We start from the raw sequence: 27,512 nt of genomic DNA, 5'->3' as shown, positions 1-27,512 counted from the left end.
TTGCAGTACTGATAAAGATCAGAGAAATTGCTCTCTACGAACTTATAATTTTCCCTGTTTTGTGAAAAAGAAAACATTATTATCACGTATACACACATCAGCCACTTGACTAAAACAGGTTATTACATGTTAACAGCTATCTCGATCGTTGACTGTATGCGTGATCATTATTTTGATCGCCACCAATCTATATTATTGTGGTAGCATTTGAACTCACCTGCATACTGCTAATCGCTCCCTTCATTATTAAATACTAGTATTAATTTTGTTCTAAAAAATAATTTTCTATACGATCGTATTTGTGTAGAAAATTAAAGTCTTTGGGAAAGATAAAGGTTGTAATGATACCTAAAATATGATTTAAACCTTAAATTTAAAACTATTAATTTATAAAACATATATTATGGAAATAGAAAAGTTAATATTAATCATATGCATTGGAGATTGCGTTGATATATGGGAATGGCATATTTGAAAAAAAATATTTTGTGAATAAAATTTTTATATGTGTATCTTAGCTATCTAAAATCAAAAGCTAAAATTTAAATTTAGGTTAAAATTCAAATTTTAACTTATGAGTATAGGCAGAAACAAAATGACGAGGGTGATAAAAAGTCTGGAGCTAGCTAGTACGTACTGTATACGTTAAAAATTCAGACAAAGTCATGGCTGCAAGAGAGCGTCTATTGGACTGCTGGAACCGTATGCGTAATTGACAGCGTGATTGCTGCCACCACCTTCCTTTGATTAATATAATTAACCGTATAATCTGACAGCGTTGTTATTTCGCTAAAATTAAGTAGAAGAGAAATGACTTATTTGATTACTAAAAGATAATTAATGGATAACATTTTTATAGAAGTGTACTTAACCATTTAAAAGCAAAGTTTGAAAAGTAAAATAGGATGAAAACAACCTTAAAATTAATTTTAGTTTTAATATTAATTTTAAAATTTAAAATTTGGCTTATAACGTAAGCATGAGCTTAAAAACGGGGGTTGCTGTTGTGTGCAACTTGCGCATGCACATGGCTGACTAATTATTTCTGCATTTCTTCGAGTGATATCACAGATAGCTTTTCACATGTTTCAACGATGTAGAATCATAACGCATCAGCATCTTCAGCCTCTGACCGGCAAGCGCAAGATTTCAGTTGGACTGCAAAAGCTTGACCAAAAATTTGTAGTTTTGCAACGCAAACTAATAATGACACTGCTGAACCATGTGGTCGCACAAAGCCATCTTCAGTTCAGCTGTTACAGGGTAAACTTCCAAATAGTTATTCAAAATAATCTGTGGCATATATCATACAGAGATGGAGAGATTGTTAATAATCTGCCTCTTGGTGGTGTTGTTCTCTTTGCATCAACTTTGATGATGGCTTTGGTGGTGGTAAAGATCTCAACAAATGATTGATTTACAGCGCAGTTACTATTTTGATGTTATCTGTTGCATTAATTCATCGTTAGTGGATGATTTACATCGCTGATTTCGAAATTTTGCTTTCTGGTTTGAAAAAGACAACCAAGTGTATACAACTTGTAGGCCGATGCAGAAACAACATTTATGCAGTTCCATGCTAACCAGAGAAAGAAATTTAGCAATAGGAATTCCATTATCAAAAAATAGAAGTAGCACCGGTGCCATGCTGACTATACTCACCAGAGCTCAAATCCTGGGATCTATAAATATTACATACAGGAGTGCACTTTTTAATAGGATTTTAGTGCTGCTATGGTAACTTGTCTCTGTACATTTACGAGCATATAGGTTAGTGTGCATTTGTTGCGTATGAGTCTCCGTAATCGGAAAATAACTAATCTATCCATGGGAGACTAGTTTGTTGCACTGTCCAGGCCATTTTTTCCTGGGTGATTGTTTGTTTTTTATTTAAAAAAGTCAAACGGTATATTTATAAATAAAAAATAGTTAATAAATAAATTTTTTATATGTGTATTCTTAGCGACCTAAAAAAATATTAGAAAATAAAACCTAAAATCAACTCAAAATTTAAGATTAAAAATTTAAATTTTGACTTGTAATTAAGTATAACCAGAAGTGAAAAGATGGAACTATAGTTAAAATGGGGGTACTGCACATAACTAATCGAGAACTTGCGTAGCTTTTGCTTCCATCATTTTTTCAGGCAGTCATGTAAGTTGCAGTTTTCGTCACTAGTCTGGTTGAAAGAAATTAAGTTGAACAATACACGTATAAAGCGAATAGTCTGTCCGACAGGTGACAAACTGACAACATCGGTTTCCATTGCACATAAACATCTTGTGCTCGGACTAACCCTTGACAATTTACAGAGGGTTCAACATTTGCAAATGATATCCTGCAGGCTGCAGCTGCATAGTGGCAGTTACAGTCGATTTTTTTGTTGGCTCCGGATGGTTAAATTTGATCCCTGTTTTGTTTTGCTCTCTTTCGCAAGCAAGGCCTCAGTTTCAGTAAAAATACTGGATGGTTGTTTCCTTGGATCAGAAAATACAAGTTCAACATGTAAACATTTTTAACAATATTTATAATAATTCTTATCTTATCCATCACTTACATTTGAATTTCTTCTCACTGTACCCCCACTCCACCTCCGTTTTCCGAAGTATCTTTCTTCTTAACATTTAATATCTATTAAATAATCTAGTTTGTTGTCCGTTCGTTGTATTGGAATGGAATGTTTATATTTTGGAATGAGTAAGTTCTCCTTGTATATTTTATTGTTCTCTTTTATCACAATCGCAAAGGAAGCGTAGCTATCATCCAATTTATTTTTATTTTTACTAGCCAATGCTAGCGACGCAAGAGAACCAAATATGTCTCATCTGGAACAGTTGTGTAGCGTCGACACTTCAGTATGATTTTGAAAACGGATGGCCTCCATCAGGAGGTAGACGTAATATTCACCCCCACATCCCATTGACAGACTGACAGACATTTTCTGGATTTTTTTTCCTCTTCAAAGATGAACATGACAGGTTGCATCATTGGCTCAGAGAAATAAAAAATGAAAAACCTTCAAAGTAGACATCACAGAGGCCCCAGGACCCAGGTTGGGAAAGCAGGTTATTTACCTTAACTGTTATGTTCTTGTTGTTTTATAGTCCCTATATCTAAACATCTTCAAAAGAGCATTTTTTTGGTCTCTGTGTCAGCGTTTCACCATCCATCTTATTTAAAAAAATTAAAAAAATAGTTACATATAAAATATTATTTATGTTTTATCAGTTAATAACAATAAAAATAATCATAAAAAATTTAAATAAGACGAATGATGACATATTCTATCTAAAAACTAAAAAATTGACTTATTTTGGAACATAGATGGATTTTATTCCATATCCATTCTACAGTCCCGTAACAGAACTTTATCCCATATACATCAATTCATATACTTGTTTATTCCTCCGACCATCGTATTGTACTTACTTATCCCCCAAATCATCAACTTTTGTACTATAATCTATCATTCTACCACTTCCTTAGTTTTTGCAAAAAAAAATGGTATAATCCTTCACATATTTGGACGGAGAGAGCATTCGTTAGAGGCTAAATAGCTGCAAGTAGGCTGCGGGGGGGGGGGGGGGGGGGGGGGTTTGCAATAATATGCTTACATGATACTGTAGAATGGTAGAAAAGAATGGATGGTAAACCAATGTATGGGTATGGCTAACCAGATTTTAGCTGTTACTTCGGCCACTAATTAATGAGGTGATATCATCACCAGAGTTGGATTGGGAAACGAGTCAACGACACGTCCATAATTGCGGCTCCGAAGGTACCAAGCAGCAGGTTACGGCAAGTGTAACAGCTGGAAAACTGGACCGGTTTCCAAGCATGTGCTCAATTTGGTAAGCAAAACAGGTTAGATAGAAAGGTAGATGACACGTAGTTGTATCACTTGCCAACGACATTAAAATGGGCATAAGAGGATACAGGAGACACCGTGTCAAATCAAATTCATTCCTAAAACACATCATTCACGAGAATTTGAATAAACAGCTATCTCGTATAAGTTCATGAATGAAGGAGGATAAATTTTGGGAGGCAGCTGCTCAGGTGTCCGCTGGTTTGAAACAGAAACTGCCGAGACTAAAATTACTCCACCTCTTCCAAGAAATCTTTGATCTCTGCGGGGCTCAGAACTCTGTATTTGGCAAGAAAATATTACCAATCAGTAAACCATATGAGTGCAACAATGCAATATGTTTTATCATCTCAAATGGTTTCCAATGAACAGACAGCTGGAACAGAAACAAGTGCAATAGCAAAAGAGACCTGGTGAATTCAAACCAAAACATCAAATGGAAAGGACAAAAGAAATCTAGGATCATTGTCCGGAAAAGATCTAAACAATTATGAGCCTCTATTCAGATGGGGTGAATGTGCAGGCTGACAGAAATACCTCCTATAATGTTACTGTTTTCTAGAAATCAATGATTTAGAAAAGCTGAAAGATTTAGATCTTTGGCAGGGATAACAGAACATCAAATGTAATAAATGGCAGCAACAAGTTGATTAAGTCTGTATATGACATACTTGAATTCACGGTCAGATCTGATTACCCCAATTTCAATGTTGTCCACAGATATTTGCCCTTCATATCTGCAAGTTTTTAATCAGTCAGGTTATTTTGAAACAAAAGTGGTAAACAGAAGCAGCAAATAAGAATAATGAGGTACCCTTCTTTCAGAGTTAAAATAGCAGTATGAATGGCATCGTCAAGCTCCATATCTTCTGTATATCTGCAATGAAACGACTGAATGTGAAATGAATGCATTCATGCATCTTTGGAAAAAGGATGACCCTGTATAAACTTGCCACTTATATTAAGAAAAGGAGATATGTTGCATAGAATTAAGCACAATATTTATGATCAAATGGAAGAAAAATGATACCAAATGTCCAAATGTAACAGTATCTGGAATCAGCGGTAAGTTTTGTCAATCTTCTTACCTCTTCTCAAGAAATGTCTTTGCATTTGACACATTTTTCCCCATGGCTGATGCTTTCCAGGAGAAGTATGATCCTGATGGATCAACCTAATAAAACAATGATAACGTCAACATTTGCCATCTTATAACTACAAAGTTGTGAATAGAATATTCCAAAGTAAAAAAAAAAAAGAAACAAAGATTGTTTGCGTTTGACAGCTGCTATGTATACAGTGGAACAAAAAACCTTCTATATAATTTGTCAATACCTGGTACAGTTGGGGGCCATTGTCATCATACCCAGCGATCAACAATGATACACCAAATGGTCTTACACCACTGCAATAGGTAATAATGCAATATATTCATATCAAATCTACGAGTAATAAAAGAGTGGTCTCACGAATAGTACGATAATCACAATAAACAATGAGTCCAGTGTGTGGTTTCTAAAATACTTGTGTAAATTTAATTTGATCACGTGGACCACTAGGATATTATACTAATTAGTGAACAAACCTGCATTATATTGTAGAACATACTGTCTTGTTTATAATATAGAATATACTGTCTTGTTTATAAAAACGACTTTAATTCTTATGTATAGATAAGGCAGAGAATGTTCATGTTTTATCAATCAACGTATCTCAATTTAACATACCCAGATTGTGTAAACTCTTGCATAACGGCAGCAGTTTCTCGGACTAGCTGTGTAACAGGTATAGTTTCCTGCATTTGTTGATAAACAATGCAGTTAGAAAGCAGAAACACTGATTTGGAAAGTACTGGATAAAAACATGAATAACAATTTAAGATTGAAATTAATATTTGGCACTGGGCAGCCAAAGACATGAAAAGGGCATGTTTGAGTGGTAATAAATTCAACAGCCAACAAGAAATGTTGTATGCCACTTTATTTAACTGACACCGTATATCACTTTTGAAAGACTATTCCTATGTGCACATGTTTTTTGATACTGTAAAGCTGCAAAATAGGTCATAGTATACCTTATACAACCGATAATATTGCTGTGCTTGCTTTCGACTTTTCCTCACTAAAACACGGAAGTCTGGCCCCATGCCACTAGAAAAAAGATCAACGTAAGCACATGAACATAAATTAGTGAGAGTTGACCATCACAGTCATGGATCCAATCAAAGGTTAATGTATCATGATTTGAGTCTCAGCAACAATAAGAAGTTAGGCAAATGTAAGAAAAATTTTAAGAGAAGAATAACGCCAGGTTATAATTTTAAATCACCATAATACTAACTATTTATCACCAATGTTACTCTCACCATCACCAACATACATTGTATTTGTAAAAATGGTAGAATAATGTAATTCCTGTTTTTGGTACTAATTAGATCAAAATGAAGCATTCACAGGCTTTAAGTAAGAAAATATTAACAGTCAACTAATCTACCAAACCAAATTCGTATATAACTTTTAGAAAATTATATTCTAGATGTAGGCATATTTTTTTCCTAGTATGTAGTATGTAAAAGATATGATCTGTCACATGTTCTCAAGCCTTTCTAGTTGTTTCTATACGATCTTATAAGTGCGAAGGAGCAGTGGGTACAAATAAGATTATCTCTAAAAGGAATTATGAAAGTAAAATTTTTAGAGGGATGAACAAAAAAAAGACAGGGCAGAGGAAGTACCTGTAAACAACACCAATATTTGGTGTTAACGCCTGAATCTTTTGCACCTTTATGTTTCCATATAAGTAATTATTATGCCTCTAGTAAATGAAAAAAAATAAAAGGCTTAAATTGTGAGTGATATCACACTTACAGACGTTTCATCCACTAAAATAGAAGGCAACTTCTTCTCGGTGGCAATAACTACTCCATTAGCAGCTGTTACAATACCAAATGTATCTCAGGAGTTATTAAGTGGAAAGGCATTGGGGAACAACCTTTGATCTATGCAATGGAGCAATCTAATAAAAATGCAACCACAACGCATATTGCAAATTATTCGGACAATAAAATGTATTATAAGTTAATATCTAGGCAATGTTTGTCAATTATAGTTTTATTCAACCCAGGCAATAGTCATGGATTCAGATCTTCAGTTGTTAGATACTTAAATTAACTTCCACAACTGAGGTGTTAGCAGAACCAAGTATTTAGCTGTTTTCTGGACCAAGTACAATCAGACTATTTTGAAAAACAAATTAACAACGGAAACCATGCAAATTGTGCATACAAAAAGCGCTCTTGTGAGTAGATTGTGCATGTAGCCATAGTGCTACTTATAAAAGAGTGGACAATTCATTAAAGGTGCCTCGCTTTACATACTAGGGACTCAACTTATCTTTTTCCAGATAGCATTCATGTCAGTGCAGATATATTTACAAGGTACTCCATCCATCCTAGAATGTAAGGGATTCTAGGGATGAATCTAGACGCATTTGTCCAGATTCATCCCCAGAATCCCTTATATTTTACGATGAAGGTTGTACAATTGAATGATCCTAGACAGCTCAAGCCCAACCCTTAGTATTCATATTCACACTGTAGTCTTTGACAAATACTGTAAAATATATCAAGCACAGGTAGTTTCTAAGACAGAAACAAACAACAAATCAATCATGCATAGTTGCAGAAATGTGCTCCTCCTGTTGTATGTGGATTTGTTTAGCAGGGCATCTAAGCAAGTAAGGACTCAATATTCAGAACAAGTATCAACTTCTTGAGTACTTGATACATCCATAATATATATAGAATTTCTCCATTGCAATCTACAAACTCTGACGATTTCCATTTTCCCAACTTCACCAACGTTTCAACGTCAATAGTTTCGAGAGATTTTATTTTATGACACTCTACAATTATTTTATGACACTCTACAATTGAAGGTTCAATTATTTGACATCTTGGTCCACTGTCATTGACTCAGATAGTACCAAATGTTATAGCCATTGAGTGCCAACATAAATAAATTGGCAACGAAATCATCAAATTTAATAGCGTGGAGGTGTAAACTTCGTTCAGCCAACTTTCCCGTCACATTATCTAGAGTGTCCTTCCTACATTCCCCCATAATGCATAGGCACCCAAATAGAAACTCCATATCACCACATCTAGCTGCAAAATAGCAGGATCGACAGGCATTCAGGGGCTCCAAAACCCCAGCCTACCCAAACTCAACGACGAACCTAGCTGCCAAGCCCTAAACCCTAAATCCCACGGCAGCAGCAACACCAGCGACGGGGGAAAGAAAATACACTCCTCGAACGCCGGCCCTAATCGAAAGTAGCGAGGAAGGAAGAAAAAGATGAATGCAGGGAGGACGGGGGCACGGGGTCGCACGCACCTTTGATCCCGAGGGAGGTCTGGCCGGACCCGACCGCCGTCAGCGCGTGCTCTATCTGCACCAGCTTCCCCGACGGGCTGCGGCGGGATGCACGGGCGCGTCAGGGCCATAGCATGCTCCCAATCTCCTCCAGGAGAGGAGAGGATGAGAGAGAGACCGAGAGGGGGATTGATCGAGAGAGGAGCGGACCTGAAGGTGGTGAGGGAGAAGGAGTACTGGCTGTCGCCCATCGCCGCCGGCGGCGCTCCTGCTCGCTCGGCCGGCTTCCGCTTCCGCCGCCGCGAGAGAGAGAGCGTGTGTGTGTGTTTCTGCCGTTCGCCGCCGACTCGCGTCGTGAGGGAGGAATAGAGGAGGATGGGGGGTCGGTCTGCCATGTGGGGCCATGGCTACGCGATCCATGTGGGCCGTCCGATCATAGGGCCGAGTCGCTTCGGGACGATCTTGCGCCGTCCGATGGGACTCCCCTTCGTGTAGGGTTCTATACTCGTGAAACTTTCACCATTTGACACTCTTAAAAAACTTAGCACTATTATTTATATTTTATGTTATAAGATATTTTTGGTCTATGTAGTTATATAGATAATTTAGATATAAATGAATCTAGATAAGATCGAAACATCCTCTATACATAATATAAAATGAATAGAGTCAATGAATTAATCGCAACAAAGAACTTAGAGAAAAATGGATCACTATTCAACGCCAACCTCGATAGCGTCGAGCTATCACGTCTTGGCGCCACATAAATATTAATGCTAACAGCATCCCCAGAAGATTACATATTTGACTTATCATATCAAAATTTAGCAATTATATTAAAAATTATTCTCCAAAGAAACTACTTATTGACTTTCTATGCTATTGAATGGCTAAGGGCCCCTTTGAATCAGAGGAACGAAAAAATAGAGGAATAGAAAAAACATAAGATTCTGACAGGAACGTAGGTGTAAAACAGAGGATTATAAAATGTAGAAAAAACGTAGAAATGGTCGTTTTATTGGACCACAGAAAAAATACAGTAATTTGAGGAGAGACTCAAAGAATTTTTTCTATGAGGTTCTACCTCTCGTTAAATTTCCTCTAAAACTTATATGGAAAGAGGCATTCCATAGGAATTTCATATGATTTCATAGGGTTTCTTCCTTTGATTCAAAGGGCTTTGTAGGAAAATTTTCTAAAATCTTTTAAAATTCCTATAAATATCCTTTGAATAAAGGGACCTAAAACCTCCCTCACTCAGTACCCAAATCTAGCAAGTCATTTTTCCACCCAATAGAATTGCTATCTGTGAGTCCACATGGTTGGACCCAAAAGTCATCTTCCCGGTCATTAGTATTTGAAAAGTGGTGATGGAGATATCGGTTGGAGTGCACATTAATTTGAAAATAGAATCTTTTGACACGAATGACTAAATTAAGATTTGGTAAGTCAAATTTTAGTTATTCTTTTGAAGATGCTCTAAGGATGTGTTTGTTTCGTGGACTAGGTGGGATGAGTTGGTTCCATCCCTGTTTTATAGGATGGGTTGGTTCCATTTTTCTGTTTGGTTAAAGGATGAGTTGGTTTTTGTTTGGTTGAAGTGATGAGATAGGATGGAGTGAACCCATCGCCTGTTTGGTTCGAGGGATGAACTTGCGATAGTTGGATGTGATAACCTCTTCACAATGATGAGTTGGTGAGGTTACCTCTCATATTCAATAGTAGAATTAATATATGAATAACCTAAAGTAATTAGATATATAATTGTACATTAAAATATTCTAAATAATTTTAATAAAATAAAATGGGCATTTTCTAATAAATAAATGGTGGGAACATTTTACCATTAACTGTACCCATAAATAATACATGGAATTACATATGTAATTTCACACAAATAGAGACACAGATGACAGCAAAGAAAACAGCTATACTTCATAGGCCGCGTTCTACCCATGGATAAGTTAACTTATCCTTTTTTTTCCGCGCGCACGCTTTCCGAACTGCTAAACGGTGTATTTTTTGCAAAAAAACTTATAGGAAAGTTGTTTAAAAAATCATATTAATCTATTTTATATTTTTAATAATAATTAATTAATTATATACTAATCTATTACTGCATTTTCTGTGCCGAGATAAGTTAACTTACACCATGGAAACGAACACGGCCATATTCAGAATATGCATCTCCACTTCACATGATACAGTGCAAAAAGAGCACAGAAACATCTATACTTCATGTTCTGAATCAGCAATCAGTATAAATTGCAAAACACCAAAGAAAGATCGGACGCCAACACCAGCCACGGCCAGCACCCTCCCCGGCGGACACCGCAGCCCTCCCCGGCGGCCACCTCGGCTGCATCCTCCCCGTGCGACCCCAAGCGCTGCCCTCTCGCACCCACGCGCCACCTGGATCTGGCCGTCACGGCCGCTCTCCCGTGCTCGCGCGTCGCCTGGATTTGGCTGTCGCAGCCGCTCGCCCGCGTCGGCGCGCCGCTGGCCGTTGGTCCCGCCCTCCCGCGCCGTCGCGCCGCCTGGATGGGAGGAGGTGCCGATACCCTCAGGCGGTCACGCCCCTCTGTCCCTCTATGCGTCACGGTGCAAGGTGGGACGGATCCGTCCGGGCATTTTGCTGGGATGGGAAGAACTTTTTCTCTCCTGGGTCTAATACATTCCATCTCTATCAATCAAACAGAGTTAGGAATAGGTTGGCTCTGTCTCAACCCATCCTAACCCTAAAACCAAACACACCCTAAAACACTATACAAGGTGATAGGACTTTGCCACATCATCCAAAGCTCTGTTGCATATAAAATGTGTAGGCAGCACACTAGCTGGATGATGGTTACATTAGGCTTCCAACTCATAGATGAGGGATTTGATGAGGTTTAAACTTAAGATCTATAGATGAAAACCAAGGCACACCAATGCTGGGTGTGTCTTTGTTAGCTATTACATGCTAACCTCAAATGACGAGGCAAAATCTCATTGTCTTAAAACAATATCTCAAAACTGGTTCCGAATCAGTTGTATGCACAATAGTGGCTATAACTGTAGTTGTTGTCATTGCCATCATGTAGATCGGATGGTTTAAACCAGCGACACGTGCCATTCAAAATACGATAGCAAAAAAAATATGTAATTTTGATAAAGTTACTGTAGCGATGGATACAGAGCGTTCATCACCAAAATGGGACTAAGACTGCATATGGTTCTTGAGGTGCAGTCACATTGATCTCGGTTCCTTAATATCAATACATGTAACACCGACGCGTTGTAACTTTTGTCCATCTGGTATGTTTTGCAAAAGTTCTTACCACGTCTATTCATCGAATAAGTTTTCCAAAAAATATTGAATTGTCAAAATTTCGGTCTAAACTCATGCTACTGTCCTTCTGCAATTCCTGTTTATTTCCAAATCAGTTGATGTCGAATTCCATAGACACTGGAACTTTGCCAAAAATTCGTTTCCAAATGGTTGACGTCGAATCCATAGACACTGGAACTTTGTCAAAAACTCAAAAAACCTCTGCTTTGGTGACAATAATTTGTTTCGGAAGGACAGGTACACTATTATATTATAGTAAACATGAGTCTATCGCCCTCTTTTGGAGGAAATCAACCCATGATGATCATACAAAAGATGATGAAATTTAATTGGCCTTATATGATGCCCTCTAGTTCTAGATTGACTACTAAGAAGGATCGTATTATCGTGGAGATCTCTGAAACCACCACCCCGCAAAGCATAGTTATCACTGTTTTTTCATGGTTTTTCGCAGGGATAATCACAATTTTCGCAGCAGTCGTACCATCGGCTTTGCAAACCCTGCGAGTACTGAGCTCCAGGTCTCCAGATTCATTGGGGAAGCAGAAGACACCGGTCAACGCGGCTACCTCAAATCAAGTTTGAAGGTAAAGCTGTTTTTCCAACAAGCAAAAGATGTCTTGAGAACCAAGAACCAGATGGTAACAATTCTAGAAAGCACAAGGCAAACTGTTGCAGTACAGAATCAAGAACAGCATGTTAATAGTCTTATCGAGATGATAAGCTGATCTCTACACAACGACTTGGTTCGAAGCTCAAATCATTTTTTAAACCTGATTTAGTTCAAACTTGGAGCAGCCACTCTTACAACTACCCAGTTTAGCAGTGTTATCAGACAGCAGTTACAGTAGTCTACCTCATATGCTCCAATGTCAAAAAACTAACGCCCCACGTACCCATCTTACAAAAACAATCGAGTATACAAAAATATCACAACATCGATGTTTCGGCTGCCCTCTCGCATAACTATGTTAAGGGAAGTAAACCTAGATAAAACTCCTCTTTTGTACATGTCAATGCGCTGAATAATAGCCGGGTGTGTTTCGGCTAAATGTGTGAAACCATATAGCAAAACATGTGGATACCACCATTAGCTGAAAATAGGAGCATGCCTTTGCATTTGGCCAAGAAGCCCCAAAAAAATCTTCAACCTTAGCATGTCATGCTCCATTCCATGCACACATCCCAGAAGCACTATTACGAGCACCTCCATGTGGCGTTGCAATCACGTGGTTGAATATTTGGAATTCCAAATCAAGAATTATGGTAGATCAAGCTAGCGAACATGAAGCCTTTGCTAGCCTCTATTCCAAACAAATAACAGCCATGTTAGCTCACTCTTCCATATTGTTCTTTGCCTCGTCATTTTCTTCCTCCATCCTTTCATTTGCCTCAGTATTCCCTTCCTCCATCTTATTTTTTGGCTCAGTATCTCCATCCATGGTCTTGTCCTCCATAGCCACGTCGCTTGCCTCAGGATTTTTACCATCCATCTTGTTATCTTCTTGTGTCAGGTCACCCTTTGCCTCAATAGTGTCTTCCTCCATCTTATTTCTCATTGCTGCATCACTTGCCTCACCGTTTTCTTCCAACATGCCTTCCTTTGCCTTAGGCATACCATTGCCAGCATTGCCATTTTCAGTTGCATCGTCATTGTTTGCTGATACTGATGAAGGTGGTATATTTGCATGAGGTGCATAATATTGCATGTATTGCATCTGTTGCAAATGAAGCGGTTGGGGTTGTCAGATTGAAAGACATCAAATACAATTAAGATAATCAAACTTTGCGAGAAACTTGGTACTGAAACAATGCTGTATGTACCTGACGAAGATGTTCTAGTCTGAAATTCACTAGATGATCAATATCTTCAATGCCAGTAATGTAGTGAATATTTCCAGTTTCCTCTAAAGGTCGCTCTGTAAATGGTGTGCACTCTTCAAGATTCAAACCAAGCTTATCAGGCCTCTGGAGTAGAAGCTGGAATGTTGGCTGCAATTCGTAGCACTGCTCAAACAGTGAACGACGGCAGAACACATACAGGCCTAGACGAGCACGGGACATTGCCACAATAAGTCTTCTGACATCACGAAGATGCCCCACAAAACGAGTGCGGACAAGAGATAATAAAATGAAATCATTTTGTTGACCCTGAAACTTGTCTACTGTGGTAACCTACATGACACATGACAATGGTAAATGTCAGCACAAAACAGAACAAATGATCAAATACTGTATTAACAAATGTATCTTAAAAAATTATTATCAATTTACCTTGCTAGGAGGTTCAATATTCCATGGTTTGCATCTTCTATTGATAACATCACGAATAAGAAGCTTCTGACCATTGTAAGTGGTTAATATCGAAATCTTGTTGGCAGGGTATCCAATAAGGCGCATGTAGATATAGACACTAACTATAAACTCAGCCTCCCCTTCATTCTGGTAGAACCAAGGAGAAGGTGCAGACTCACCTCTGCCACGATAATCAGGAACATCAACCAATTGATACTCGTATGAGAAACCAGAATTAGCTTTGTGGAAGATAGCTTCCTCACGGACATAAGGTAGATCTCCAAGTTCTCTGTATCTCCAATTATATAGTTCAGCAATGCTAGGTCTAGCACGACCCTGAGCATTGAGCTCAATATAAGGGACACCAAGACGAACAAATCTTGTAAAGAGACTTTGGTCCATGTGGCTGTACTTCTGAAAAGCCATGTTCTTCACGACAGGAGGTAACTGATGGTGATCACCAATTAAAATGCAACGCTTGAGACGAGCATACCCGTCTTCCTGCCGTTGCAGCAGCATCGGTATGAAAGTCTCTATTTCTAATATCTGTGCACTTTCTTCCATCAGCAAATTATCATATTTGAACCCTAACTGAAGAAAGTCTCTCCTCTTCAATGCTGCATGAGTGCAAGTCATGGCAACAATCTTGGCTTGTTTAGTCATTAGATAATTTGCACGCTCTGCTGTGGACTTAAGTAGCTCAAAAGCCCTACACTCTTCCAGCTCTTGAAATATTGTAGAAAGATGTTTGAAACAACCTTTGGCAGCATGCATATCTTTTTCAAAGGACTCGCCAGTGAAGATAGGTTGTGGAGTATCTGAGAAGAACTCCGAGAATGGAAAACGATCTTTAACAAATGAGGGCTTGTCTTCATTTTGCGCACAGGCAGCTAAAAATTGTTCCCACCGAGCATAAACATGTAATAACCAAAAGTATGCAGCCGTTTCACATGTGTAGCTCACATCTTCAGGAAGATGAAGGGAACTTGCCAGTTTTGCAACTTCACCTAGAAGTTCTAATCGACGAACAAGCATAGCATTGACACGGCCTTGACGGCTAAAATCAAGATCAGTTGCCAACTCTTGTTCACCTTGACCAAGACGAAGAAGGTACCTAGCAGGCACATCTCTCTGCAGGAAAGAACTAAAATCAGAGAGTCGAAAACGAACAAGTAGCAAGCCAACCAAGGCTGCATTCAGCAGTCCTTCCCAACATCTACTCAAATCGTTCTCCGCACACACACTTCCCAAACTACTAAACGGTGTATTTGCAAAAAATCTATAGGAAAGTTGCTTTAAAAAATTCATATTAAGCCATTTTATAAGTTTTTTATAACTAATAATAAATTAATTATGTGCTAGTGAGCCACCCCATTTCTCATGCCGCCAAGAAAAGGTTACAAACTCGTCCTCCCGAACACAGCCTTAGTAGAGAATCTAGGTGATTAGGATTCACGATACATTGCGATGACATGTGCACGATATTGCATGAAAATATGTAACTCGGTTGGGGCATATGTAGCATAATGTTGTATGAAAATATGGCATACAGAGCTGAATGCCCTAAAAACCAAATAGATACTCATTTTGCATTAGCATTCAATTTAAAGAACACTAGAAATGCAAGCAGTAGAATTTGCATCTTGCAACAGCAGCAAAAAAAAAAATCAGGCAGTTTCCATGAATCACAGATATATGAGGATAGCTTGCATGGCTGTGGATCAACTATGCAATCTCTCAAAAAAAAAGAGAGGTTAATAAGGGGTAATCCTGGAGTATATTTGGTGCAGCTACAATACCTGCATAATCTTCTCAAACAGATCGTTCAAAGCTTGATTTGAATGTGTTATAATCAGAGTTCTTTGGGAAGGACAATTGTGATACAGAACATTCAATATCTGCACAGCTGTATCTGTTTTTCCCGTACCAGGAGGACCAACAACCATAGTTAACCCAGGTTGAATACCAGATATTATAGCACCAATCTACAAGTAAAAAATAATGTTAGCCTCAGACTTAAGTTAAAGCCTTAAAGGACAAGACAAACTGTTGTGTATCTCAAATAAATTCAAATGGGGAAGGAAAAATAATACAGAAGTACAATATCTCAGCACCTGACACACAAAGGGACAAAATACCAGAACACACGCACACGCATTATCATATCCTATATATTCATTTGATATTCAAACAAAATAATATTCTCTATGTTAATATGTTAGCCTAACAGGAAATACTTTAAAAAGTTTTCTGGCAGATTTTATTGACAAGATATGCACCAATTGGGTAATGGTTAGCTGGGGCCTGAAAAGTACCTGAGTGGGTGTAAACCTCACTGAGTTTTGTTTAGGTTTATCTTGAGGATATGGCCCTGGATCAGCAGGAATATATGTCTCAACAATTATTTTTTCTTTCTGAGACCCATCATCATCAACCATATTGTTCTTAGCTACCAATACAGAGTTTGCATTGCCAGGTAGAGCATGACTACTTTCCCTCATTTTCTTTGACAACTTAATCTTAAAAGGAGGGCTTGGATTCAGGTTTCCTGTTCCATCTGAATTGATAAATGTGACCTACAAATGAGCTAAAAGCATTAGAATCTTTATGGTTAAACTTCCTATTTGAAAAAAAAAACAAAAGAATGGAGGTGTAAATAATTTACCTGGTAATCTGGAAAGCTTTGTACAACATGGTCAGCATCAAGAAAAGTGTCCTTAAAATCTATAGTTTCCAGAAGATCAGGCATATTTATCCATTGTGCGGCAGAAGGGTTTCCATAACCCAAGAATATGTTATGCAGCCACTCAGGAACTACACATGTTTCATTCATTAGATCACGTATAGATTCCAATATTGCTTTGAAATTATTCTCCTTGGGTTTCCTTCTCATTAGAATGTTAAATGTACCATACACATTCTCTGCACCCTTCTCTGCTACCTCAGTAACATCAATGTGGTACTGTGCTGTATCCAAAGCAATCTTAACAGTACGAATCTCACCCTTGGGAGGTTTCCATTCCTCCCTCTTTATCCTCCCTGTAAAATCATTCATAAGAGATCCTTCCTCATCACGAATTTCAATAACCTCGCATCCACGTACATATTGCAATCCAAGTCTTTCTGGCACGGTTGATTTTGCAGCCTCCTCTGGGCTAAGGGGTTCAAAAGATGGACGGATCGACAACAAAAATAAAACATCGTGTTCCTTCAAATTATCCCATTCAGATTTGATCTGTGATTTGTAGCTTGAGATGCTGAAAGTAACATCAGCACTTACAGCAGATGGCTTAACTTCTCCAATGTTTGGCTGCTTCACTTCAGTAATCTTAAATTCCTTTATTGGAACAGCCATCCTGGACCAGCCACGAAAGGCAGTGTCTCCCTCATTGTTGATATAAGCATGCAGATGAGGAACAGCTTCTTGAATGTCTTCCCGAATTTCATATGTTGATTCAAGGCGGAAAAGATTGAAATTCCTCAATAAATAATCATGAAGCGTCAAAAACTGGAGATTGAGTTTTGGGAGAGCAAGGCAGCCCTCACCAGAATAATTAATGCTAGGAACAAGGCTTTCATCCCACATGATCTGTTCATTTGGATAAAGAGGAAGTGCATTTACGGCATCTTTCTGTGACTGACGCTTCTCAAAAAAGGCAACCAGGACCTCAATAAGAAAATCACGCCTTCCACTGCATGTATCTTCCTCTGAAATTAACTTGAGCTGTATATATAAGAAGATATTAAGCACATGAAATGCATTCATTTTAGTCTCATGTGCAAAATAAAATGTCAAACTCTAGCTCTAAAATCAATGAAAAAATAATGAATTCATGCAGAGCAGTTTTCTAGGCCCGCTCCAATATGGAACTGGGTTTAAACTTTAAAAAAATGCAATTTTTGGTTTTATTTAGTGGATCATGAGAATAAGAAAGGGTGTTTGCTTCCATGAAGATGTCCTCTCATCTCTAATCAGTCTCCATGGTGTAAAACTCTACTTTTCTTTAAGGTGCCTGATACTGATTATAGACATCCTTCAAGCTCTAATGATACACCAATTCGGAGTTTGGAAGAACTAAGTATCATCATGAGAAAGTAATGATGAAGTATCTAGTTGAAAATAACAAATGAAAAGTGTACTGTTATACATAACTATACAGTTGATCCCAACTAAGTCAGTTATTGCTAGTTCTCTCCTCTCATGGAGACAGGACATTTCCATTCTTTAACCTTTGGATGGAGATTGGAGGGCAATCTTTCCTTTGATGAATTTATATCATATTACTTTTGTTTTTGGAATATGTCTAGACTGCATGCAGCCAAACCTCAAAATCTTAATTCACTCTCAATGCAAAAAAATTAGATTTGGTATGTGAAAATGACACTACTAGATTTGATAATTACCGTCAAAAGAAATCATGTATTTATATATTTTAATAAATTGTATAAATACTTAGTTAAAAAAGTAATGATCAAATATGTGAAATGTCCTAAACGTCATCCAAAAAAACAGACATAGTAATTGTTTCTAGTAATCAGTTGGCTCTATAAGGTGCAGATTGCACAAAGCCACAATGCAAATCCAATTTGTACTTCATGTTTAGCATTTAAGCATGCAAATTTCCACAGCACTCACAGGGTTTCTATCTAGTATTTTCTTTATGAAAATTATCCCCAACAGAATTCTGGTATGTTAATATTCCTAGAAAGGTACTACATGTCATGTGTAAGGAGGCAAATCAGATGAATGAAATCTTAGTGTGAACAACTAAATTTTAAATTTTGAATCCTGAAGCACTGATAAGTGGGGAATAAGACCTCAAAGGTCACCTTGTCAAATCGCAACTTTCAGGATAACCTCATAATCAAGTTCAACATAATAGATCAACTATTAAGGAGAGCAGTGCACTACCACCAGACAACAACATTCATGTGCCATAGTAAATGAGATGCAAGTTGTAGATGCACTCTGATCAGGGTTTCTGGCTTGGAGATGCCAGGGGAGGAAACCAAGCACTGTGGACGCCAATTGTTAGATAGGTAAGGAACTTGGGGTTGAGGAGTTAGAAGCGCTAAGTAATTAACAGAAATATTCAAATTACGTGTATAGCTTTCTGCAGATTCCATCTATCATTCTGTTAAGATATGACCTCTGCTACAAAGGTTGCATTTTATATACAAACCCTGTATAGAAAATAGGACAGGGACGAGGAGTTATTCATTGATTCTAATAGCATCAATAAATTCCATGTTAGACTAGTAATTGTGTTCTAGCCCATATGTAATATACTTACTTCCACAAAGCTTCTGACTTTAATGTCTCACGAGGAAAAAATATCTCATACTTGAAATACCCACAAGTCACTTGCATCTCATATGCTGTAAATAATTTACAGACACGAAATGTGTGCTGAAAAGGACTATCTTAGAGTGAATTCAGTGGTGAAAGATTCATCTGACAAAATTTAATAATTAATCTGCAAGGAATATCTATAGGATAATGTCCTTTTATCCTAGCAACAGTCCTGCAGATATGCAATAATTTAATCTCCTGATCTCATAGTTTTAATGTTGAGCAGTACATGTACTTAAAAAAAGAAAGAATGATTTATGAGAGGGGAAGGTATATTCAGCTTGGTGGATGTTAAAGAATGATTTATGAGAGGGGAAGGTATATTCAGCTTGGTGGATGTTGAGGGAATACTACTTACAAAATAACAATAACAACTGATAAAAAAATGAAAACAGATGGCAGAGAGTGTTTATGTAATCATGTGAATTGCTCACCTTATTACAAACCAGATCTTGAAGTTCTACATCTGACAAGACAAGCAGCTTCTTTGCTAAGTCCACACGCTTATGGATTGAACCAATGTTACATAAGGAAAAATCTCTCAACTGCAATGATTAGTAAAAGAGCAAAGAATTAATATTTTTATGATATTGGAAATAATAAAGAACAGCACAACAGATTATAACACCTTAGGGACTTGTTTGAAGGCTAGCAGCTGAAAGGCTTGGAAACGGGAGTAATGAGCTTGTAAGACATCGTCATCACTGAGCTGTGTTCCAGAATGATCATTAATCTCAAAGCCTTCATAGAACTGAAGCAAATCAACCAACTGTGCAAAAAGACGCCCCTTTTCATGAGTATACAGTGCACTTAAGTGGCACTTAGCAACAACAGCTACATCGGCAACAAGAGGCCTCAAAAATCTGCACATAACAATCAGCATAAGTGGAGAGCAAATATAACATGCATACGATTTAACCTACCAAGGTAGACCCGTCATTAGTAAATGAACTGATATTGCAGGTAAAAAAATCATTGCAGAAATATTTTGCACACAATTAAATCAATGAATAGACGTCTGGTTGTCGTATGATAGCAAGATGAAAATATGCCTAGAGTGCAATGAAATACAGTGGTGTTCAAAGCACACAGGGCGAAGAACTAGACAACCATCTGTTAATAAAAAATGTTTGATGCACGTGAACTTCAAACAATGCAAATCATGAGTGACACTGGCAGTTATTTCATAAGATTCAACCTAACCAAAGTAAATCTGTCATCAGTACATGAACCAATATTGCAGGTAAAAATATTCAATGCAGAAATATTTCGCACACAATTAAATCAATGAATAGATGTCTGGTTGTCATACGATAGAGTGCAAATAAATACAATGGTGTTCAAAGCACACAGGGAAAAGAACTAGGCAACTATGTGTTAAAAGAAAAAAAAAACATTTGATGCACGCATACTTCCAACAATGCAAATCATGAGTGACACTGGCAATTATTCTGAAAGTAAATTGTACTCTATTTCTTAAACATGAATGGAGTTCTCACTTCTCAATTAGTTCAATAAACTTGAGAAATGACCACAACTTTAGTGTTATATGTTGCATCCCAAATGGAGCTTCAACTTGCCCCAATCAGACTAAGTGAAAGAATTGCAAATATACAAATCTGGATGTTAAGCTCTTGTTCTTAGATCAAAGAGGACAAATAATAAAGTTGAAGGGCCTTGAGAACTGTACTGATACTATTAAATATGCTGCTACTAGTACTAGATAATTAACAACATTGTATGCATACCGTCTAGTAGGCAGCTGGCTCAACATATCAATCAAGAACTCCATAAATCTCTCACAGTACAAGACACAAGAATCGTCAACCTGCCCACTGAGTGACTCATTAAGCACAGATTCATTTCCACCGTCTTGACTGGATAATATTACCTTCGAATCAAGAATCTATATAGAAATTTTGCGTGAGTTAAGCAGAATTTACACAGCATGGTAATGATAAGAGTTTTAAATGCGCACCTCAAGGAATTCTTCTATTAAGTTCCTAAGGAATTTATTCTCAAGCAGTTCTGACGCATCACAGGTTTGACCTGCTTTTTTTGCTTCTTTTGCTTCTTTTCTTTTGATTTTGGTCCACTTCTTAATCAATTCAGGGTTAAGGCAAAGTTCCATCTGTAGATATTTGAAAAGTCGATAAGTACCAAAGAGAAACACAGCATAAACTAGTGCAAGAAGAAAAGAATGGTGTTACCTGAAGCCGTCCAGAAGAAAGAGTGTGCCACAACTTGAGGCTTACTAACTGAAGTATAGTTTCTCGAACTAGTTCATCCTCCAAACTCTGCAGCAAAGATTACTTGTAAGAGCACTAAAAGGATAATTTTTACCACAGCACATAGGGAGTGACAATCACAGATTCACAAAGTAGACCTTTGCATAGTACTCCCTCCGTTTCATAATGTAAAATGTTTGATTTTTTTGGTTGCAATGTTTGATCATTTGTCTTATTCAAAAAATTATGGAAATATCATTTATTTTGCTTGTGACTTACTTTATTATCAAAAGAATTTTAAGCACGACTTATCATTTTTTATATTTGTAATAAATTTTTGAATAAGACCAATGATCAAACGTTGCAACCAAAAAAGTCAAACATCTTACATTATGAAATAGAGGTAGTAATTTTTAAAAAATAATATGGTCAATTACAAATGATCCAGAAGAATAAAAAAGGAAACAGATGAGAAAATATATCATTTTGATCATAAACTCGTATGGCATTCAGGCCAAACATCATAGCATCCAGATTAGAAAGGTTAATTACACCAGTAGAAGGAAGGATTATCTGATGGTTGATGGTTCAACAAAAACAAATGACAAAACACATCTAGGAAAAAAGAAGTGAGCATCAACATGTGATTTGAATATCCTATTGCAATCATAAAGTTAGTACCTGAAACGCATTTATCATGAACAACAGGTAGTTTGTTTTCTCAGCCATATTAAGCTCCATATCCTGCATTAAGAAATAAGAACAAGACAAATTATGAAAAATATGACAAGACAACTGTGTGATATATTTTGTAAGTCATAATGAGATCATCCTAAAGGTAATCTAAAAACTGAATGGATAAAAAACGTAACCTAAAAAAGTAAGCAAAACACAACAGCCAAAACCAATGATATCCTGATTTTCCTCAACTGCAAAGGTCTGCACAAAAACCATTTCAGTCACCTAGAGTATTCCGATCTTTTCAATAAAACCATACAGAAGCATATGAGAAAGAACTGCTCCATGTAATCACTTCAACTAGTGGTCCAAACGAGAAAAATAAAGGATCATCATTAGCCCAACAATATCAATCTTAACGTGGAACAATCTCATGCTTGCCATCATATCACATACTATCACGAATACTGCCATGAACTATGTTGAGTAGCAACTACATCCACTACCTCTTACATTTTCCTTAATTGAGAAAAATATATTAAGTAAACTAGTCGCAGTATAGTGGGCTCTGAATGCACAAATATCTATGTTGACTACTCGCAACCATTGACCTCATACTAAACAAATAGTCCCTGGCCAATAATATCGAACAAGACCCGCCCAAAAAAAGAATTTCAAAGTAGATGCACAAATCAAAAACACTAAAATTCCATAGTGTGCGCAGTTAGGCTTCTCCAGTCTACAGGCTAATTATGGCAACATCAAAACAAACCTCTTCCTTTAGTTTAAGAACCCGCCACAAAAATCCTTTGAATGCATCCTTTCGATCATGGAAACATGTCCACGCCGCCACATTCTCTCGGAACTGCACCAAAAAAAAAAAACGTGTCAGAAACCCTAGAAATCGCCCGAGCAAGGGGAACGGCTAGTAATTGCTCCAATTCGAGCAGGGGAGGGGTTCGCAAGGGCACAGCACCTTCTCGTTGACCATGAGGATCATGGACATGACGTGCTCGAAGGAGGCGGCATCCGGGTCGAAGTTTGGCCAGAGGTAGTTCTCGAGGTACTGGCTGACCTCGAGGATCATGACGCGGTGGAGCGGCACGGTCTTGCGGCCGCGCCCCTCGACCCGGAGCTCGGTCGCGTAGATCTCCCTGACGAGGCCCGCGTCGAAGGCCGCGGCGGCGGCGGGCGCGCCCCAGTGCTCGGCGGCGACGCGGGTGAGGCGGTCGCGCTGGATGTCGAGGAGCGTGATGGTGGAGGCCCCCGCGGAGGAGGGGGTGGGGGCCTTGTCGGGCGCCCCCGCGGAGGCGGCGGCCGGGGGCGGCGCGTCGGCCGGGAGCGGGTACTCGGCGGCGCGCGGGTGGCGGAACTCGAAGACGCCGGTGCCGTAGACCTTCGGCATGGCTGGCGGGGCCCCCGCGGGGGGTTCAGGGTTTTGGCACGGTGGGTGCTAGGGGTGCGAGGGAGTGGGAGCGGGAGTGGTGGTGGAGGAAACGGCGGCCGCGGGCGGAGGGGGCGGCGGCGGGCGGCGGCGAGAGGGTGGGGATGGAGATGGGGAGATTTGAAAGGTGGGGTTTAGCCGGAACAGAAGCAGAGTCGAGTCTTGCTTCCTTTTCGTTTTTAGGCCGCGGGTGCTAACTTTTGGCCCGTTGGATCTGTCATCTGTGCTTCTTGCCTTCAGCCATGCCATGCGAGCTTTTGCACCGCCGCATCAATATAAACATTTGTGTAGTTTCGATTTTATACATATTTTTTGTTAGTTCTTATTCGTTCTAATAATTTTAAAACCATTCAGATACTCGAAAAGAGATTCTAATTAATTTAAAATTTGACCACTAGTGTGACCAAACGAGAACATTTTGACACATCCTTAGTCTATACTAAATAACCTATAAAATTATTGTAATCTGGATTATACAGATAATCTGAAAAAAATGATTAAATCATTGTGATAGCTCACTTTAAGATTATTGTAAATTTGTAATCTAGGTTATATAAATAATTTGAAACAGATGATTAGATTATTTTGATAAATTATTGTAAGATATATAACTCAGATTGCTATAATCCGAGAAACTCTTCCAAGGGTGTTTTAAAGTAATTACCCACGTTATCATCCATTACATACTTCCACTTATAATAATAGGTATTATAATAATAATATGGCTTAATAATATAGATTATAGTGATTCTAAGTGGTACAAACATGGGTAAGATTTTAAACCAACTGTTTGGTTTATATGGTTTATAAAATGGTGAATTAAATAACTTCAAATTGAATGGTGTGTTACCTATGCTCCAAATAAGCCCAAAAAACTAGTTGAACCTAGCTTTTGGCTTAACCATATAAAAGTGGCTTATAAGAGCATCTCTAGGAGACTATCCAAAATTTACCTAAAATCCTAATTTAAATATTCATGTCAAAAAATTCCATAGCCAAATTAATGTGCACTCCAACAGACTAATCATCTTTACTAGCTAAATCTTAACAGATATGTTGACCCAGCCAGGTTTGGCTATTGAGATGAGGTGGGAGAGACTAGCTAGATTTGGCTATTGAAGGAAAAAAAATAGTCATTCCAACAGTCTACCATGTTAGTTAGCGTTTCTCTTGGAGATTGTTTTTTCACACAGTAGCTAAAATTTAGCTTAGCTAGTCATATATCTAGTCTTTTGGAGATGCTCTAGCTCTGTAAAAAGCCTAGCAAGCAGTTGTTTCTTTGCTTAGTCTTGTTTTTTTTGCTTAAAAGTTGACTTATAGGTCTAAATAAAGAAGGTTTTGTTTTTATAAATTATGGATTATCGTTCACATGTTTTTAAGCATTTAAAAAGTGCATTTCACAAATGTTTATTCAATGGTTCCTTGATTTTAGAATGAGTGACACAGAGCGCCACACTCACAGGGAAAATGGTCTCTGTAGTTAAGTCGTGGTCGGAATTTCAGGTTGAGGTGATCGGTAACTTTGATCAACCTTTTTTTGTTTTACCAATAGATTTGATCAAATGTTCTGAAGATTATCATCGTAAGTTCTAATCAAGGCTAAGTTTCGATCCAATCTTTGAAGAGTTCTAAGTGCTGATCAGAAGTTCCAATGGGCATCATTGGAAGTTCTAATATTTGAATATGTTAGTAACAACTACTTTTTTAGGGCGTGAGTATTTAACTCCTCTTCACCCTAGTTTGAGAGGTGGGCTATCATATTTTTTAGACATGCTCCCACATATTTTATAGGTTTTATGCACCTCTCCCTTTTGGATCGAGAGCTTCTCTCATGCTTCTGAGTTGGGAGATTTGAGGATTGAGAGCTTTTAAGCCTAGATTTTGTTTATCACTTAAAGATCGACTTCGAGGCTACATCTTAGAGCTTATTACTCTTAGAGGATGTCCTCCTAGGTGGCTAGATGTCGCCCGTGAGCATCCAATTGTTGTGGATAACCCGGGGCAGTGTGTATCACTTTCTCTTACTTCCACAAGTAAAAGATGTAACTTTAATGAAAACTAAGCTCGATCTCAGAGGTTTCTAGGTGGAGCAAGCTTTATCAGTGGTAGTAACCCATTGCCCTTGCGTGAACCTAGGTGATTGCTTTAGAACGGGGCTTTACCATGGTGCTAGCTTGAAGGCCTAGGCTTCTTCCCTAGAGCAAGCTTGATGAGGCTTGGATTGAGTGGAATCCGACTTTGAGTCTCTCAACAAAGAGTAGGATATTTACTATTTGAACTTTAATAAAGAATTATGTTTATCACTCTCTTTTGCATTATCTTTGTGATAACTTTACTTGGTTCGTATTCATGCTTGCACTATGTTGTTTACCTACCTTAGCTCATTCTTGGTGTGTGAGTGCCAACCTAGTTGCACTCCTCTTAAAGGATTAAACCCATAGATCTGAAGTTCCGATCAACCTCTTATTTGAGATATAGAAGGCTGTTCAGGATTTCCAATCTTCCTGATTGAAAGTTCTTATGAGTAATTTAATTCCGCTACTAAGTTTTTTAAAACGTCAGTTCACCCCTCTATGAGGCTATACATGCATTAATAACTTGGGATCTTTATCTCTCCACTAGGCTAGTTTGTTGTGTTTTGAAGTAGGGATAAATCAAATAGCCGCTATCTTATATGAGTCCATATGTTATTTCCACCCATTAATAGAAAAATATTTCCTCGGTCATGAAATATAAAACTTTCTATTTTAAATATGTACAAGAAATTTTGGTATATTTCAGGACAAAGGGGTAAATGGAAAATATAATTATATTTATAACTTCGCTAGCCTCAGAAGGTCACATGGTCGCCCTACTTGTGTCCCTAGTTTGAAGCACAAGTAGACTAGCTTGATTAGACATGCTATTCCCTACTGATAATAAGATGGTTGACGCATAGCTCACTAAATGCTATTTACATATAACATTATCTTACCAAATCTTAATAATTTATAGACATGAAATAACGTCAGTATGACGTATATTTACAATATCAACTTAATAAGTGGAACAATACACTAATGTGATACGTGCTCGGCCCTTTGTTCTAATATATAAAGAATGGTAACATTTGAATTTTACCCCAAAATATAAGGAATTTTAGTGTACTACCTATTATATCAATAATCTCTTATTCAAATTTTACCTTACCTTATGCTAACTACTTCCTACCTACTATATTAACATATTAACATAGTGCATTAGAGTCTTTTCTTACTATTAGTTTATCCAAAGCAATCTACGATATCTTACTTTTGGTACGGGGGAGTATATGATTTATATCCCTAGTAACAACGACATCTTAGGGTTGTCATGCTAAGATGAATGCTAACATAACCTTTATTCATAATATTTTTATTGCTAGAAAATGTTTAATGTTTGAAAACAAGTCTGGGCATAACTATTGTTAAAATTTAAAAATATTACAAATAACAAAGGACTGTACAAAACGATTCTCTGGCCCTTCCTAGACAGTTTCCACACTTTTCCTAATCACTACTGATAAATCTGATGATTTAACGCTTTCTTCGTTGGCCAAATTTTTTATGTTAGCACTCGTGAGTATGACATGTGGGACCATCTGAGTCAATGATAGTGGGTCAGGATGTCAAATAATCAAATCTCAATCTTGCGGGCCTGTTTGGCACAGCTCCAACTCCTAATTCGAACTTACTTGGAGCCAGAGTTGTGCCAAATGGTACAGATTTAATTTTTTTTTGGAGCGGAGTTGCACCTAAAAAATGAACTACATGGGTGGAGCTGGTTTTTTGCTGCTCCATAACTCCACCTCACGCCAAAAGACCCACTACCATTTATTGTTTTATTGTAATTACTCGAATATGTCATTCATGTACCATAATCTATTGTCTCTGTCTCCATCCATACGTAAAGTGCAGGGCGGTT

The 27,512-nt window shown here is 37.9% G+C and overlaps 2 protein-coding genes across 3 annotated transcripts; both read right to left on the bottom strand.

Annotated features, from left to right (window-relative positions):
* Positions 1-3,963: 3,963 nt before the first annotated feature.
* LOC102700132 (proteasome subunit alpha type-2-like) lies at positions 3,964-8,590 on the bottom strand. Its single transcript, XM_015834894.1, has 11 exons — positions 8,452-8,590; positions 8,263-8,339; positions 6,736-6,800; positions 6,603-6,649; positions 5,943-6,018; positions 5,596-5,663; positions 5,204-5,273; positions 4,957-5,042; positions 4,683-4,745; positions 4,540-4,605; positions 3,964-4,147 (listed from the first exon to the last, which is right to left on the bottom strand). Exons 1-11 carry the CDS (start codon positions 8,490-8,492, stop codon positions 4,099-4,101), a joined length of 708 nt encoding a protein of 235 aa, XP_015690380.1. The 5' UTR covers positions 8,493-8,590; the 3' UTR covers positions 3,964-4,098.
* A 3,733-nt stretch (positions 8,591-12,323) lies between these two features.
* On the bottom strand, positions 12,324-23,703 carry LOC102707850 (RNA helicase aquarius). Of its 2 annotated transcripts, XM_040521735.1 has the most exons (15): positions 23,103-23,703; positions 22,899-22,991; positions 22,130-22,192; positions 21,431-21,517; positions 21,199-21,351; positions 20,969-21,126; positions 19,849-20,083; positions 19,655-19,765; positions 17,414-17,591; positions 16,533-17,299; positions 16,183-16,443; positions 15,667-15,852; positions 13,847-14,998; positions 13,397-13,747; positions 12,324-13,290 (listed from the first exon to the last, which is right to left on the bottom strand). In XM_040521735.1, exons 1-15 carry the CDS (start codon positions 23,529-23,531, stop codon positions 12,907-12,909), a joined length of 4,608 nt encoding a protein of 1,535 aa, XP_040377669.1. In that variant the 5' UTR covers positions 23,532-23,703; the 3' UTR covers positions 12,324-12,906. The 2 variants fall into 2 exon arrangements, with proteins under 2 accessions (XP_040377669.1, XP_015689919.2); XM_015834433.2 differs by having other exon boundaries at positions 16,533-17,591.
* Between the last annotated feature and the right edge of the window lie 3,809 nt (positions 23,704-27,512).

Source organism: Oryza brachyantha, chromosome 3 (assembly GCF_000231095.2).
Source record: "Oryza brachyantha chromosome 3, ObraRS2, whole genome shotgun sequence".
Classification (NCBI taxonomy): domain Eukaryota; kingdom Viridiplantae; phylum Streptophyta; class Magnoliopsida; order Poales; family Poaceae; genus Oryza; species Oryza brachyantha.
Note: the sequence above shows the minus strand (reverse complement) of the source record. Positions and strands in the feature narration are given on the sequence as shown.

Bases quoted from the DNA above. Each gene is read 5' to 3' on its own strand.
- LOC102707850 (XM_015834433.2), bottom strand. From the start codon at position 23,531: ATGCCGAAGGTCTACGGCACCGGCGTCTTCGAGTTCCGCCACCCGCGC. The intron at 14,999-15,666 runs GTATTGTAGCTG...TCTTTCCTGCAG, and splicing joins TGTTTGAGAAGATTATGCAG to AGAGATGTGCCTGCTAGGTA. The intron at 13,291-13,396 runs GTACATACAGCA...CATTTGCAACAG, and splicing joins GACTAGAACATCTTCGTCAG to ATGCAATACATGCAATATTA.
- LOC102700132 (XM_015834894.1), bottom strand. From the start codon at position 8,492: ATGGGCGACAGCCAGTACTCCTTCTCCCTCACCACCTTCAG. The intron at 5,664-5,942 runs GTATACTATGAC...CAACAAATGCAG, and splicing joins AATATTATCGGTTGTATAAG to GAAACTATACCTGTTACACA. The intron at 5,043-5,203 runs GTATTGACAAAT...TTGTTTTATTAG, and splicing joins ATGGCCCCCAACTGTACCAG to GTTGATCCATCAGGATCATA.